The sequence below is a fragment of the Balaenoptera physalus genome (genome assembly GCF_965194825.1).
Source record: "Balaenoptera physalus genome assembly, chromosome: 11".
In the NCBI taxonomy this organism is placed as follows: Eukaryota; Metazoa; Chordata; class Mammalia; order Artiodactyla; family Balaenopteridae; genus Balaenoptera; species Balaenoptera physalus.
The window spans coordinates 32,328,168-32,343,308 of NC_138896.1; the positions used below are offsets into that span (position 1 = coordinate 32,328,168).

Sequence of the window (15,141 nt, forward strand, 5' to 3'; positions counted from 1 at the left end):
GGAGGTAAGTTAGGCTGCCCGGCCCATGTGCAGCTCTCATCTGAGTCCAAGAAGCTGCCCTCCTCAGAGGGCTCCTGGCTGTCACCTTCTCCCTCCGCCATTTCCTCCCACCATTCTCTCTCGTTAGCACATTCCAACCCTCTGCCACTTGCTCTATTTGAGCTGGGCCTCTCCTCAGCCTGGACACCACATGGAGGTGGAGATGAGGGGAGGCAGCAGCACAGAACAAACAGACCAAATTCACTGGACGTTATGAAAATACTGTTTAGACTCTCCAGACTCCCCAGGCGGCCCTCCTACAGCATGAACGGCAGGTCGATGTTCTTCTCGCCAGTGCCCACGTAGATGTAGCCATAGTTCTTGGTGCGAGGAGCGTGGTAGAAGGTGAGGCCTGGCCAGAGCAGGCTGCGCAGCACCACCAGGGTATTGCCTCTCTCCATCTGGATGCTCCAGGACCCTGAGGAGGAGCAGGAGGCAAGGCCTGGGCACTGTGGAGGCAGAGCCCTGCCGGGTATGCAGAGGCCCCAGGCTCGGGGCAGCCAGGCCCGAGCATTAAGGTCCAGTGGGAAAAGGGAAGACAGTTTAATTATCCCGGCACTTTACTCCTCCTGATTGCCTTTGAGCCGTTTCACTGCTCATTAAAACCACTTCCAGAGGGAGGGCAAAGGAAATGAAAAGAGGTAAAACTCAAAGCAGTCCGTTTTGTTCTTGTCAGCAAGTCTAGTGAAAGGTTGCGTGGGGGAGGAAGCTGAATCCACAGTGCACAGGCAGAGGGGAGCTGGGACTGGGCTAGGGGAGGCTCCAGGCTCCCTCGCACCCTGCGCTAGGTGCTCACTGGTGGCCTTCAGTCCTGGTGCGCTTCACCGCTGTTTACCATTTGCTCTCTCTTCCCCAGGCTAGAAGCCTCTGCTCTGAGATGGATGAGACCTGACCAGGCTCACATAGAAGTGGGGCCGTTTCTGGCCTCCCAGCTCAGTAGCCCTTTCTGGCAGCCGGTAGACTGGGAGCCATCCTTGGCGGGAGGGTACTTGAGCTGCAACTAATAAGCCTTTGTCTGTCCTGGGTTCTGCCCTGGTTTTTGCTCCCCAGACGGGAGCAGCCCAGCCTGGGGCTGAGCTGTGCAGCCGTGAGGACTTGGCGGGAAGGGCCTGATCCAGCTCCAGAACCGAGGGAGGGAGCCGCTGTGTGGGAGGAAGGAGCCTGGGAAAATCGCCTCTGGATGCAGATCTGGAACTTCTATTCCCCTGCGCACTGAGGCCTCTCCCGGCCCAGCCGCAGCTCTGCTCCAGGCCCTGCCAGAAAGGCAAATGCTTTGAAGGTTTTGGTGCTGGACCAGCCAGTGATGCGCTGAGAACTGCGCCTAGGCCTTCATCAGCTGCCAGGCCAGCCTGGCTGCCTAGCTTCCACTGCCCCTCTGCCCGCAGGCCTCCTCCAGCCACAGCCCACCATGGTCACTCCACACCCAGCAGCCTCGGAGCTCAGGTCCCACCCTCCAGGGGCCACCCTGAATCCAAGTGACCTGACCACCAGGCACCCCTGGCTCTGATGGCAGCTCAGCCCTACTCAGGGTGCCAGCACCTGCCCAGGTCAAAGCCAGAGTTTTTGGGGTGTGTGTAGGTCAGCTGGCCTTGGGCTGCTTAGGGAGAGGCCACCTGGAGGCCACCTCAGCACTGTGCAGTAGCCTGTACCAAGTGCCACCACCCATGCATGAGATGATGAAGCAGAAGGCACAGTGTGGGCTTGACCCCACTCCCCCAGGCCCACTCAGTGCTGGCCAGACAGCATTAAGAAGAAAGAAGGGTGTTCCTGGGTTCCCAGAGCTCTGGGTAGGGCACTGCCTAGGTTGGGATGGGGACAGTATCTTTCCTGGTCAGAGAAGTGGAGAGTATTTCTCCTAGCTCGCAGCTTTCCTCTGCATATCTCCACCTCATAGACCTGCCTGCAGAGTTCTAGAGGCCTTAGCCTGTTGCTTTCCCAGTCACTCATTCCAGAAAACAGATGGCCTAGGGGTAACAGGAGAGGGGGTGTGAGAGAACAAAGTGTTCCCAGTGCACTGCATTCAGCGTCTGGCCAGAAGCACAGGCCCCCCAGAAGATAGCCCCTGTTAGCCCCCCCTGCCAGTTCCCAGAGCATCGTCTGGTGTGTCCCTCCCCGCCCTTGGAGCCCACGGCCACACAGCCCCCTTGAACTGAAAAAGGTCAGGCTCTGCCCACCTGGGGAGGGCAGCTTGCAGCCAGATGCTGCCCTGGAGAACTGGAATCCTGGAGTCCCCCGGCCCAGACCACTATCAGCAGTTCCCTGTCGCTGGCACCTTGGCACACCCTGGGCAAGGGCTGGGTCCTGGCCTCCCCTGGCACCAGCCTGCCCACCTAGGGTTTGGCCACCGGGGGGCCCAGGCTCATCAGCAGGGGCTCTCCCCACCCCACCCAAGAGCAAGGAGAAACTGACGGGGATGCTAGAGAAATACAGTGCTGCCACCAGGTTGGGGGCCGGTGCCGAGCAGGCCCAGGGTGCCGGCCGAGGACAGGAGCGGCATGTGAAGTGGCCGGCCAGCCAATGACACTACCTCCTCCCTCCCTTGCATTCCTGTCACACTCCTGTCCTTTCCTTGTCCCTGGCGCAGCTTGTCGCCCAGGAAACACACTCTCAACGTGCCAGGAGTCACGTAGCGTCTACCTGGGAAGCCAGGCGCTTGCTGTCACCTTCACCCACTTTTCTCACTGCAACTGCTGGAAAGGCTGGGCCTAGCCAGCCACCACCTGTGGGGCTCTGGGGAAAGCAGCCTCCTGCAGCCCTGGTGTTTCCGTTCTCAGCCCCTGGTCTCTCCCAGGTCTCCCCAGACCTCCCCTCCGGTCCCCTGGCAACCACTCTTCTCCACAAGCGCTCTTCTTCGAGGGTGTGGTGGGAGGGATATAAGCTGGTAAATCAGGAATGGGCCCTCCTGCATCAGCAGGAAGTTCCAGGGCCTCACCCGCCTTGCCAGTGTGGAAACCTCAGGCTGGGGTAGGCTCATCATGGTTATATACTCCTGCCCGCCAGGAAGGAAGGCAGCAAAGCTCTGAGATTAAGTTTGAGGAGTAGAGTGGACCAGGCTGGGGTTCAGGGCTGTCCAGGGGCAGCAGATGGCTTAAACCGGTCCTCAGACCAGCACCACACAACTTGTCACACACACAGAAATGGCCATGGGCCCCTTCTCAGAGCAGCCACTCCCACCACACCAGCGCCACAGCGCCTGGGAAGTGGGTGGGGTCGGGGTGGGGAACCAGGCGGAAGAGTTCCCGGTCTTATTGATGAGCAAGGCCAGGCCCCCTGGTCCAGAAGACAGAGCGCCTGTCACCCAGGCTTCCACAGGGCTGGAAGGGAGGTGCCACCTGCACACCCTCCAAGAGAAGGCTGATCCCGGACACCGTGTTCCCCACCCCTCTTCGATGCTGTCCCCCTGGTCCCCTGCTGCTTTCCAGGGAAGCAGGCCCCTTGCTGCCCTCTGCTGCCTGAACTGGGCATTGTGCTGGAGCCTCAGCGGCCCTGTGCTGAGCAGTTCCTGAGATCTGTCAGGTCCGGCCCAGAGTGGAGCAAGGAGAGGCGCTCTGCCCTCTACCCAGCACGCTCTGCTTCCTAGGACACCTATGATTTCACTTGTGAGGCACCTTCTATTTTACTTTTCTGTTTCATTTGATCTTCCCAAACCTCTGTGAGGCAAAGATGGTGTCCTGTTCCCAGTGGCGTCTCTGGTGCCTGATACATAGTAGCTGCTCAGTGGCTATTATTTGCTGATAGAGTGGAAGATTAAGGAGCATTGAATGGCAAGAGTACTGCCTAGAAATCTGGTGTCCTGACCTGGTGCTTCATGTCTCACCTGGCGAGAGCCCAAGCTCAGAGAACTCTTAGCTGTTGCCCTGCGTCCACCAGGAGGATGGTTCCGCTCCCAAAGCCCTACTCCCACAAAACTCGGCAGACCCCAAGGCACAGTTCAGGAGGGCATTAGTGGCCCCAGGCAGGGCCAATCTAAGCCATACCTGCTCACAGATGACATGAAGTTCCCCTGAACAATTGCCTCAGACCCAGAAAGGAAACTGATCCTACCTGGGCAGAAAACGGCTCCCAAATTCCACCCCTCCGGCCAGTGCTGGTGTCCCAGGGAACTCTTCCTCGGGATTTTGGCCTCACTTAGCAGCCCAGCCATTCTGGCTGCTGTCTGCCTGATGGAGGCAGCCTCCCAGCCGCTCCTTTTGCTGTTTCACTGGCAGATAAGGAAGGGAGTCTGGAAGCAAAGTCAGTGTCTGCTCTCCCCCGACCATCCACACTTTCACCCCCACACCATGGCTCCCATCAAGACATCATGAGAAAAAGCTGGGCCCGACTTCCTGTAGGCTTTCTGGTGTTGGCTCTGGGAGGAAGGGAGCTGGAGGCCCGGAAGCTGTGGAGTTTCCCAAGGTCAGGCCAGGAGCATCCCTCCCCTCAGGCCCACACACACAGGAGATGTCAGGAGCCCTCAGCCCCTAAGGCTCCAGCACTATGGACAAAGCAACGTGCGGGGGTGGACTGGGTGTCGAATCACGCTTCAGCCCTAAGGCCCATTAGGGCAAGAAGTCTAGGCTCAAGGAGGAGAAGGCGCTCTTGTGTTAGCCCCCCCAGTCACCCAGCGCTATGGAGGGAGTGCCTCATCCGCTGGCCCTGGAGCATCTTGCTGCGTGTGAGAAGGCTGAGAAGTCAGCACCGGACAGAGCTTTCCAGCCACACACTGAATCAGGGAGGAGGGGCTGCTGCCCCCAGATTAGGGGCTCTAAGAGGACTTTTCTCCGTCCACCATTCAGCCCATGGCGCCAGGTCCCACCACCACAGTGTTCCTGGCTCCCTTTATCAACCAGGGATGTGCAGCCCCCTCCGGCCTTGCCAGGCAGGGAGCAAAGAATTGGAGGAGGTAATGGGAGTCTGGGAAGTATGTCTGGTGGTTGAGAAATGCCCATCCCAATAAACCTTCTTCATCTCCCCCAGAGGTCCAGGACCCTCTTTTCTATGCTCAAGGAGGGTTGACTCTGGAGCCCCCATGTGGTGGAGGCCAGAGTAGCCACTCTTTGCTGGCAGTCCTTACCCACCTGGGACCCACAGCCCAGCCCCTGGGGCACTGCAGTAGCCGTGAAACAGCCTCTAGATCCCTGGCTTGCCCCTTTCCATCCATCCATGCACCACTGCCTTGTTATCACAGACCTGCTCACGAGCCACCAGCAGCTCCTACTGCCTTGGTCTACGCCTCCTACCCCTTGGCCTCCTAGGCCCCCCTAGGCCTGCCCGACCCACCTCTAAGGCCTTTTTGCTACCGACAACAAGATCAGTAATAATTATTAATTTTTACTTGAGTCCTTAATGTGTTAAGCACTATTATAAATGTTTTGTATATGTGTTAACTCATTTAATTCTCATAACAACCCAATGAGGTAGGAAGTATTATTCCCCTTTTACAAATTGAGGCACAAGGAAATTGAGGGACTTGCCTGAGGTTACCCAGCTAGTATGAGGCAGATTCAGGATTCCAACGCAGGCTTTCTGGTTCCAGAGCCCTTTCCTTTAACGACTACTGCCGTCCCACCCCTACCCTGAGTTCCAGCCCGACTGGGTTGCTCATTGCTCCTCAGAAGCGTTTCCCCTTAGTGGTGGGGGTGACTATTGTCCTGCCATTCCCAATGTCCACTTAAAATGAAACACCATCTACTTGACACCACAGTTAAGGCCAGAGCCTTGGAGTCTAACGCTCTAACACTATGTCCTTGGGTTTAACTCTCTGAGCCTCTGTTTCTTCATCTGTAAAATGGGGATAATAATAGTATCTACCTCATAGGTCAGCTGTGAAGATTAAAATGAGATAAGGCATGGGAAGGACAGTACAATGTCTGGCACACAATAAGCAGTGTCATTGCTTTTATGAGTAGTTACTAGTATCATTATCTTTGCCATCATCAACAACAGATTCCCTCCAGTTCTCAGAACACCAAGCATGGGGAGGGAAAGAAGCAGGGGTGCTGAGTCAGTGCCTTGGGTCTGGCCCCCGAATGCCGGAGCCTGGCACCTGTCCTGGGCTGCAGCATCCAAGCAAGAGCATCTTCCAAGGACATGCTCGTCTCTACTGGTGGACCCCAGGAAGGAAATGGGGTCTCTGTGACTCCACCAACTGCTGGCTGTGTGCCTGGGCCAGGTGGGACCTGAAGCACAAGAAGGCCTCTGGAGACCTCCCTGGTGGCACAGTGGTTAAGAATCCATCTACCAATGCAGGGGACAAGGGTTCGATCCCTGGTCTGGGAAGATCCCACATGCCAGGGAGCAACTAAACTCGTGCACCACAACTACTGAGCCTGCGCTCTAGAGCCCACGAGCCACAACTACTGAAGCCCACGCACCTAGAGCCTGTGCTCCGCAACAAGAGAAGCCACCGCAATGACAAGCCCACGCACCGCAGCGGAGAGTAGCCCCCGCCCACCGCAACTAGAGAAAGACAACACGCAGCAATGAAGACCCAACACAGCCAAATAAATAAATAAATATTAAAAAAAAAAGGAGGCCTCTGAAGTTGTATGTTTTATGATTTAAAAGTACAACCACATAACAGGAGGCAAATGTATGGAACTCATTTCCTTAGCAGGTGGCCTCAGCAGGTCGGTCAGCACCCACTCACTGAGCACCAGCTGTGTGCCAAGCACTGGGTCTAACCCTGAAACTAACCACTGAGATGTATGGATGGCTAGTATTTTCAGGGGTGTTTTCAGAGATGTTTTGGGTGGGGGGAGATTCCCAATTTGCCTCCATTCAAGACTGGTATGAAAATCAAAAGAAACACTGAGAGACTTCCTGTCTGTGGAAGCACATGGAAGACAACCCTTTTGTCCGCAAACACTTACCAACTGTTTACTAGGAGCTGAGCCCTGTATTGGGCCCTGGGGAAGCCCCACCCTCAAGGCCCCACAGCGAACCCCCAGTTCCCACCCAGGCCCTCGGTCCCACTCTTAGAGGAGAATGGCAGGTGGCACGGCCCACTGCTCTGACCTGGGGGCAAATCCAATGTCCTCCAAGTAACAGGCTGTTACCTTTGGGGATGTCATGCTCCAAGGAGTCCATGAAGTCCAGGGAGGGGTCCAGGTCAGCCTTCTCAAGCAAGGTCTTGTTCTTCAGCTCAACAGGCTCCCTGAAGTGGAAGTAGGAACTGAGCTTCTTGGCTTCAGACGAGGACAGTCCTACAAAAGGGGCGGCAGGTAGGAAGTGAAGGTCATCCCCAAACCCCACAGCCCCCTTCCTCTATGATTGGGGACCACGTGGAGGGGCTTGCAGAGGACTCAGTCAGCTACTGACGGGGGACTGAAGGGCGAAAAGGGAGCAGTGTTCTCTCAGCCGAACTTGGCTCAGATCCTGCAATGAGGACAGACCATGGAGGAGGAGGGTAGGAAAAGGCGGGGAGCCCAGCACCACACAAGCCCCAGACCCAGGTGGCCAGATGCTCCCCCACCCTCAGGCATAAAAGAGTCAGGGTCCAGTGACTGGGTACCCATGCCAAGCACAGATACCAGGTCATTGGGCACATCCTCCCAAGTGATGTGGCCACAGCTATTCTTTCTCTGAGAAAGTGGGCAGTCTCCCCTGGACTCCCAGGCATGTGTCCAACTATGCTCAGGAAGAGATGCCTTCTGGCCCTAAGAGATGCCTGAGAATTCACCTTCAAAGGTCCGATTGACATGGATGGGTCCAAAAGGGGTCTTAAAGAGGGCACCTCGGGGGATGACAGCCACAGCCTTGTCGATCTGGTCAATGATGGACACCAAGCGGGTCTCTTCCTTGATCTGGACCTGAGGAGACAGGAGACAAGCCATCCTGCCAGGGCGCTGTGCCCAGTCACCCCTGGTGCAAGGGCCTCAGCATGACCATCTGATCTGGGTCACCACAGTGTAGATGCCAGGTCCATGGAAAATCACGATGGTGAGTCCTCGCTTTTCCGCCCTCCCTTCCTTTCTTAAATTGGTGATGAGTGCAATATTTAAAACTTAAAAAGAAAAGTAGTCTCTCTCACTTCATCCCTGGCCCCCAAATTGCCCTCACTGGGGGGCAGACACCGTTAATGGTTTTTTATGTACCTTTCCAGAAACAAACCATTCTATCATCATATTTTAATGTTGCTTATTTTGCCTTTTTAAAATATAAAAGCTATCATGCTCACTGTAGACTATCTGGGTAATAGAGAAATATTTTATAATATATCTAAGAAAATGAAAACCACTCATAATCCCACCTTCTAAAGGTAATCGCTGATAACATATTGGTATACTTCCTTCTATTCTTTTTTTCTATGCCTATATTCAAAAGAAAATTACAGTTACAGTTTATATAGTTTCATATCCTGCCCTTTGACTTAACATTATTTCTCAAGCATCACCCCATACTATTTTTACGCAGATGAAATTTGGTTATAATCAATATCAAGGGCAACCCTGAACAAAAGGACTTCATAGAGATGTTTGGGAAAAAGCAGCACTTGCCAGGGAAAACATGTCACTGGGAGCCCCCAAAGTCACTCAACCACCTGTTTCCCATGGGCTGCTGACTAGAATTGATTACAAAGGAGGAGATCGAAACTAATAATAAGTGTCTAGGCCAGGGGCTTTAAATATGTCACCTCATTTAATCTGCACAAGCCTGCAAAGTAAACATAATGATCCCAATTCTACAGAAAATAAAACTGAGGGGAGGTTAAGTTTGTCAGGCGGGCACGGGGTTGCAGTTGAAGCATCATAGACCTAGACCCAGAGTTTCGGCATCACCTGGGTTCCAGTGCAGAGGCTGGGTTTTGAATCCCAGGTTTCTCTAGTTTCAGAACTTGGGCTGGTTATTTTTTGACTGCACAACCCCATTTCTAGGAGTTGATCCTTCAAATCGAGTGCATGCATGGGAAATGACGCATGCACAAGCTTATTCACTGTGGCATCGCTTGTCAGAGCGAAAACTTGGAAACCGACATTTCCATGAATGAGACGCCAGTTAAATATGGTACGTTCACACAATGGTAAAAAGAATGGGGAGGTTCTTCAGGCACTGATGTAGAAAAATCTCCAAAATATATTGTTAGGAGAAAAAAGCAAGGTGCAGAACTGTGTGCATAACATGCTGCCACTTGTTTTGTTTTGTTTTTTAAGATAAAAAGAGAATATGTCGGGGTGAGGTATTGGCTGAGGTTTGTACTTGCATAAAATGTCTCTGGAAGCAGAGCTTCTCAAACTTTAATGCATATTTAAATCCCCTTGGAGGGACTTCCCTGGCGGCACAGTGGTTAAGAATCCGCCTGCCAATGCAGGGGACACAGGTTCGAGCCCTGGTCCAGGAAGATCCCACATGCCGAGGAGCAACTAAGCCCGTGCGCCACAACTACTGATCCTGTGCGCTAGAGCCCGCGAGCCACAACTACTGAGCCTGCATGCCTAGTGCCCGTGCTCTGCAGCAAGAGAAGCCACCGCAATGAGAAGCCCCCACTTGCTGCAACTAAGAAAGCCCGCGCGCATTAACGAAGACCCAACGCGGCCAAAAATAAATAAATAAACTTATTTTAAAAATAATAAAAATTAAAAATAAATCCCCTTGGAACATGTTAAAATTCAGACCCTGATGCCAGCCCAAGAGTCTGCATTTCTAACTCCCAGGGCATGGTGATGCTTCTGATACAGACTGCACTTTGAGTAGCAAGACTTGGACACACACACACACGCAACACGGTTATATTAATGACAGCCAGAAAGACGACCTGAGTGACTGGTGGATAGGGTAGGAAGGAAACTTTACTATATTCCTTTTTGTGAATTGTGAACCAAGTGAATGTATTATCTAGTAAAATACAAATTTATACAAAAATATAAGCACCTGCGCACAGCCCCTTGCCCCAGAGCAAAGCACACACCCCTTCTTCCCAGCCCCAGCCCCATAGCATGGCTCCCCCGAGAGCTGCCCAGCCACTTTGCCACCCTGTCCTGTCATCACTCAGGAGTGGTGTTACCCTGGGCAAGTCACTTAACCTCTCTATGTTTCAGTTTTCTCCTCTCTACCACCTGGAAAGTAAGGTACCAACTTCCCAGAGCTGTGAGGATGAAGCAATGGGACTGGCACAGTGGCACAGGGCCTAACACACCCAGCACCCCAGGCCCAGCTGGCACCGGTGGCAGCGATGATAAACGTTTCTGCCGCAGTGTGCATTGGGCTGGGGTTTGGATGGCCCAGGTCCCTTTCATTTGGGCCCTCCTCCTCCTCTTGTCTTCACTCACCACTACTTCTTCTTCAAAGACCTTTTCGCCCTCATTCACCTTCTGCAGCTCGGTGTGTTCGTACTCATGTGAGGGGTCCCCCATGAAGCGGCCCTTCACCACAGACGTCTGCATCTCCATCTCCTCCGTGGCAGGGGGCAGGAGGCTCCACTCCATGCAGTTCAGGCTGCCAACAACATCACCATCACCCCGATTCTAACTCCCCTCTGACTCCAGCTTCCTGCCCCCGCCCCTTCTCAAGAGAGGTGAGGCCCAAGAAGAGCTGTTGAGAGTCACATCTTTCCCCTAAGAAGCGCTAAGTGCCTGTGGTGCACCCCACCCCACATGTGATGAAATTCAGCTTTATCTTTTAAAAGCTTCAGTATGCCAAGATTCCAAGAGCTTCTTCCTAGATAGATATCTGGACTGTGAGGTCCCGGATGAGTTTCTGGAAGCTGAACTTTCCTCAGTTGCAGGTGCCTCTGCTCCTGTGGGCCCCAAATTCATGCTCAGCCTGCCTGCTGAGCTGACAGCATGGCTATCTCCACCCACTTCTCAGGAAAGCCCAGCCCAGGCTCAAGAAGCTCTCCTCATCTGAGGTCTTCCCTTCTTTCTCACATCCTGCCAGGAGGGGATATCCTCCCACTCCTCCCTCATCCACGTAGGGCCTGCGTCCCCAGCCTGCTCTCTGCTCACGTTTCCTCCCTTCACTCTCCACTGGCTCCTTCACAACATGAAAACGCCCCAGCTTTATAAAACAACAGCCCTCAAATCCATGCCCCTCTAGAAAATGCCCCTTTCCTGTCCCGCCCTCTTCTTCCCCAACTCTGAACCATAATCGAGAACAATTTGCTCTGTGGCAGCCCTTGCTCTCCCTCACTTTCACTCTTTGACCACTGCACCATGATTCTGCCCCTGGCACCCCAAGAAACTGCTCCGAAGAAGGTCATCCATGGGACCTAAAACCCAACAAACGCATCTCCATTTCTATTTCCTTTTACATCTCCCTTCTCCCTCCTCCAGTGCCTTAAGTACTTCCAAGGATCTATTCTCACTGCACTTTTCTCTCCACAGTCTCACCTACCTGACCCCTAGAACCCCAGCTACTCCCTAGTTGACATCCAGAATCCAGCCACCTCTCACCACCTCCACTGCTTCCACCCTTGTCCAAGCCACCATCTACTCTTACCCAGATATTGCAGTAGCTTCCTAACCGGTCTCCCCATGTCCATACCTGCTCCCCTTTCAGTCTAGTCCCCACCCAGCTGTTAAAACCTAAGCCAGATCGTGTCTCTGTGCAGAACCTTCCAGTGACTTCCCATTGAGCCAAGTCCTTACAGTGCCCCACAGGGCCCTGCACAATTGTCTCGGCCCCCTCTGACCTCATGCAATGGTCCCCCTCACTCACTCCTCTCTAGCCACACTAGCCTCTTCAGAGTTCCACACTACACTAAGCACACACCTGCCTCAGGGCCTTTGCACTTGCCTGGAATGCTTTTCCCTGAGATAAACACACAGCCTACTCTCTCAGTTGCTTCAGGTCTCTTCTCAAATGTTACCATTTATAATAGTCCCCCATCCTGTATTCTCTGTCTCCTTTAGCACCAATGCTAAGTGTATGTTTATTTATTGTCTGTCTCCCCTCCCCCACATACACACTAAAATGTAAACTCCATGAAGACAAGGACTTTGTCTCTTTTCGCAGTGAATTCCCCATGCCTAGATCAATGCCTAGCACATACTAGGTGCCGAAGAAATAAAAACTGATTGGAATAGAGTGAGTCTCAAACCTCTATCTTCAGTCCAAATTTTTCTTCTGGACTCCAGATCTGTACTTTAATATGCCTCCTTACCACCCTGCCCCATAGGCACCTCACACCAAATTCACTAGGCCTTCCCTAGTACCTCCTGAATTCTCTCCCAGTGGGGGGCACCAGCACTTACCCAGCTGCCTAAGCTGGAAGGAAGGGTCAACCTTGACCTCTTCTTCACCTTTCCCCATTTAGTCACAAGTCCTGCCACTTCTACCACTTAAATCTTTCCAATCCCTCCCCTCTATTCCCTCAGCTACCTCCTCCTTTCAGTCCCCCTTCATCTGGACACTGCAACAGACTTCCAAATGCTCACCCACTTCCAGACCATTCTACCCACTCAGGTCTGAGCAGGCTCTTCTTGATTAAAGGCCCTCAGTGGCTCCCCATAGCCTGTGGACAAAGTTCAAACCCCTTGGCCTCTCCATCCAGTTCAACATAACACCCTAGGCTGCCACTGCCATGTTTGCCTGCCCACTATTCTCCCAAAACACCCAAAGCCAGCTCAAGCCAATAAGCTTGCAGTTGTTCCCTCTAACTGTCATGCCTGTCCCCCACACTTTCCTGGAGGACTCCAGATCATCTCTCAGATCTCAGTAATCTTATCTAATTACTCTCTAGGAGAATGTCCCACCCTGGCACCCCTTTGTGTACACCTCTGTCCCAGTTTTAAGACACTTTGCTGTAATTGCTGGGTTACCCATTGGTCTCCCTTCCTAGGATGTGAATAACTTGGAGATAGGGGTGAGTCTTAGCCATCTTTTTAACCCCAAGTCTAGCACAGGATACATCCAATCAATGTTGGATTGATGCATGGATAGATAAATGAAGTCTCCAACTTCCTGCAGCCTCAACGGAATGCTTGTAAGATGATGAGCTCCCCATCGTCGGGGGTAGTCAAAAAGAGGTTGGATGGTCCTGTATGGCACTGTCCAGGGAAATTTCTTCAGTTCTAAATCCCTTCTCTCTCATTCCACATTCGTTCACTAATTCCTAGAGGGCCTCCTGTGAGCCAACACCTCCACCGAAAATGCTTCAGGACCCACTTCCAAACAGCTCCCCACCACCCCTCAAGGCTTCTGACCCTTCTCCAAGCTGAACTCTTTGAAAAAGCAGGTCCACCACCTGACGTCTACTCTGGGTCTTCATTCTCCAGAAACTTTCATCTTGCCCTGCCTCCGTTCTTGCCACGCTTGCATTATAAACCCACCAGTCTCTTTCTCTGGCGCCCCTCCCCACGTGTCCTCCCAGGGAGGACCTCGCCCACTCTCTTCCTGGACCTCGCCCCTTTCGATCCTACCTCGCACCCACCCCTTCCCGGCCCTCGCTAGCCCCCGGCTCCTCAGTATCCCCCTGTGGCCTCAGCCAGCCCGGGCGCCGCCTCCACCTGTACAGGGTCTTGCGCGGTGCGAGCTGGTCCTCGCTCAGGCCCTGCGCGATGTAGTAATCGGCGACGAGGCCGAGGATGCGGCCCCAGAAAAGGACCCGATCGAAGCGGTAGTCGCGTTTAACCAGCATAAGGGAAGTGAGCAGTGAGGCCCGACGGTCCGGGCTGAGGCCCTGCCCACTACCGGACGCCAGCTCCAGAGACAATAGGAGGCTCTCTTCGTCCATTGCTCCAGCGGCTCTGCTCAACGCCTGCCAGGTTGCTAGGAGAAGCCGGTGTCCACTGACACCCAAAGCTCCGCCCTTCCATCCGACCGGAAGCGGGATTTCACGCACGCGACCTCCTGTAGCCCAACCTTCTGGGGCCTCCTGCCAGCCCTTCTTCCCATGGAGCCCTTCCGAAAAGGCAGGGGTACACTAGCTCCCTCCCGCTTCCTTTCCCGAGTAGGTGTTGGGAGGTGTTGTTGTCAGGGCAACGGCGTGATTTTTTTCCCCCCAAATAGGTAGGATACAGTTGATAGATTGGAGGTCCAAATAAGCCAAGTTCTGGGGATATTTTTGCTTTCCCTAAGCCCTTACACACGGTCGACATTTACTGGGTCCTCACTGTATACGCAGTGGGGGTTTGGGAAGAAAAATGCAACAGCGACACTAGCTATATTATTTCACTCCAGTCATGTCCTTTCTTGGCCTCAGAATTATCTATGCAGAAAAGAATTTGAGATCCTCTTGGCTCTAGGATACCAAGGCAATTAATCCCCCGCAAAGCCAGGTCTTACAAAGACCTAGGCAAGGTGATGAGGGGGGGCGGGGGCGGAGAAGTTCCCCAGCGGCCCAGTGGTTGGTTAGGACTCCCCGCTTTCACTGCCTGAGGACCTGGGCCAATCCCTGGTGGGGGAATTAAGATCCCACTAGCCCTGCGGCACGGGTAGCTGGGGCCTAGGCAATTGGGGCAAGGTATAGGGCCATACCTTGGGAAAGGGGGGTGCAAAGAGGGGTACAAAATGGGTGATTTTACAGACTACACTTTCCCATCAACATTTTCATTTACATTAACAACTACATGTTCCCTACCACCTACATTTACCTACCTCAAGCCCCACAACTGTTGCTTTTAGGCGAAAGTGGTGGCAACAGATGAAAGGCCAGAACCCCACTGAAGCTGGGGCTCTTCACTCCCTGGGCTAGATACTATTTCTTCACATCCATCTCTGGAATGCCCAGCCAAGGTTAAGAGATAAACAGGGACTTCCATAGTGGCGCAGTGGTTAAGAATCCGCCTGTCAATGCAGGGGACACGGGTTCGATCCCTGGTCTCGGAGGATCCCACATGCCAAGGAGCAACTAAGCCCGTGCGCCACAATTACTGAGCCTGCGCTCTAGAGCCCACGAACCACAACTACTGAAGCCCATGTGCCACAACTACTGAAGCCCGCGCACCTAGAGCCCGTGCTCCGCAACAAAGAGAAGCCCCCGCGATGAGAAGCCCGCACACCACAAAGAGGAGTCGCCCCGCTCGCCACAACTAGAGAAAGCCCGTGCTCAGCAACAAAGACCCAATGCAGCCAAAAATAAATAAATTTTAAAAAAGAGATAAACAGGTGTCTCAGCAGGCTTGTTGTCAGAGGAGATGGGATTTATTGATAAAATTATTAACTGATCTTTTAATTTCTGGATTC

The 15,141-nt window shown here is 53.4% G+C and overlaps 1 protein-coding gene across 3 annotated transcripts; it reads right to left on the reverse strand.

The window, feature by feature from the left end:
• Positions 1-239: 239 nt before the first annotated feature.
• Positions 240-14,998, reverse strand: RSPH9 (radial spoke head component 9). Of its 3 annotated transcripts, none has more exons than XM_082414099.1 (5): positions 13,464-14,945; positions 10,326-10,452; positions 7,700-7,829; positions 7,077-7,223; positions 240-457 (listed from the first exon to the last, which is right to left on the reverse strand). In XM_082414099.1, the coding sequence occupies exons 1-5, from the start codon at positions 13,688-13,690 to the stop codon at positions 297-299; spliced, it is 792 nt and encodes a 263-aa protein (XP_082270225.1). In that variant the 5' UTR covers positions 13,691-14,945; the 3' UTR covers positions 240-296. The 3 variants fall into 3 exon arrangements, with proteins under 3 accessions (XP_082270225.1, XP_082270224.1, XP_082270226.1); XM_082414098.1 differs by having other exon boundaries at positions 10,287-10,452; positions 13,464-14,622; XM_082414100.1 differs by having other exon boundaries at positions 443-1,292; positions 10,287-10,452; positions 13,464-14,998.
• Positions 14,999-15,141: the final 143 nt, after the last annotated feature.

Excerpts from the sequence above, each read along its gene's own strand:
- RSPH9 (XM_082414098.1), bottom strand. The coding sequence starts at position 13,690 with ATGGACGAAGAGAGCCTCCTATTGTCTCTGGAGCTGGCGTCCGGTAGT. Across the intron at positions 10,453-13,463 it reads CCGCGCAAGACCCTGTACAG|CCTGAACTGCATGGAGTGGA; the intron begins GTGGAGGCGGCG and ends TGTTGTTGGCAG. Across the intron at positions 458-7,076 it reads GGAGCATGACATCCCCAAAG|GGTCCTGGAGCATCCAGATG; the intron begins GTAACAGCCTGT and ends GCTCCTCCTCAG.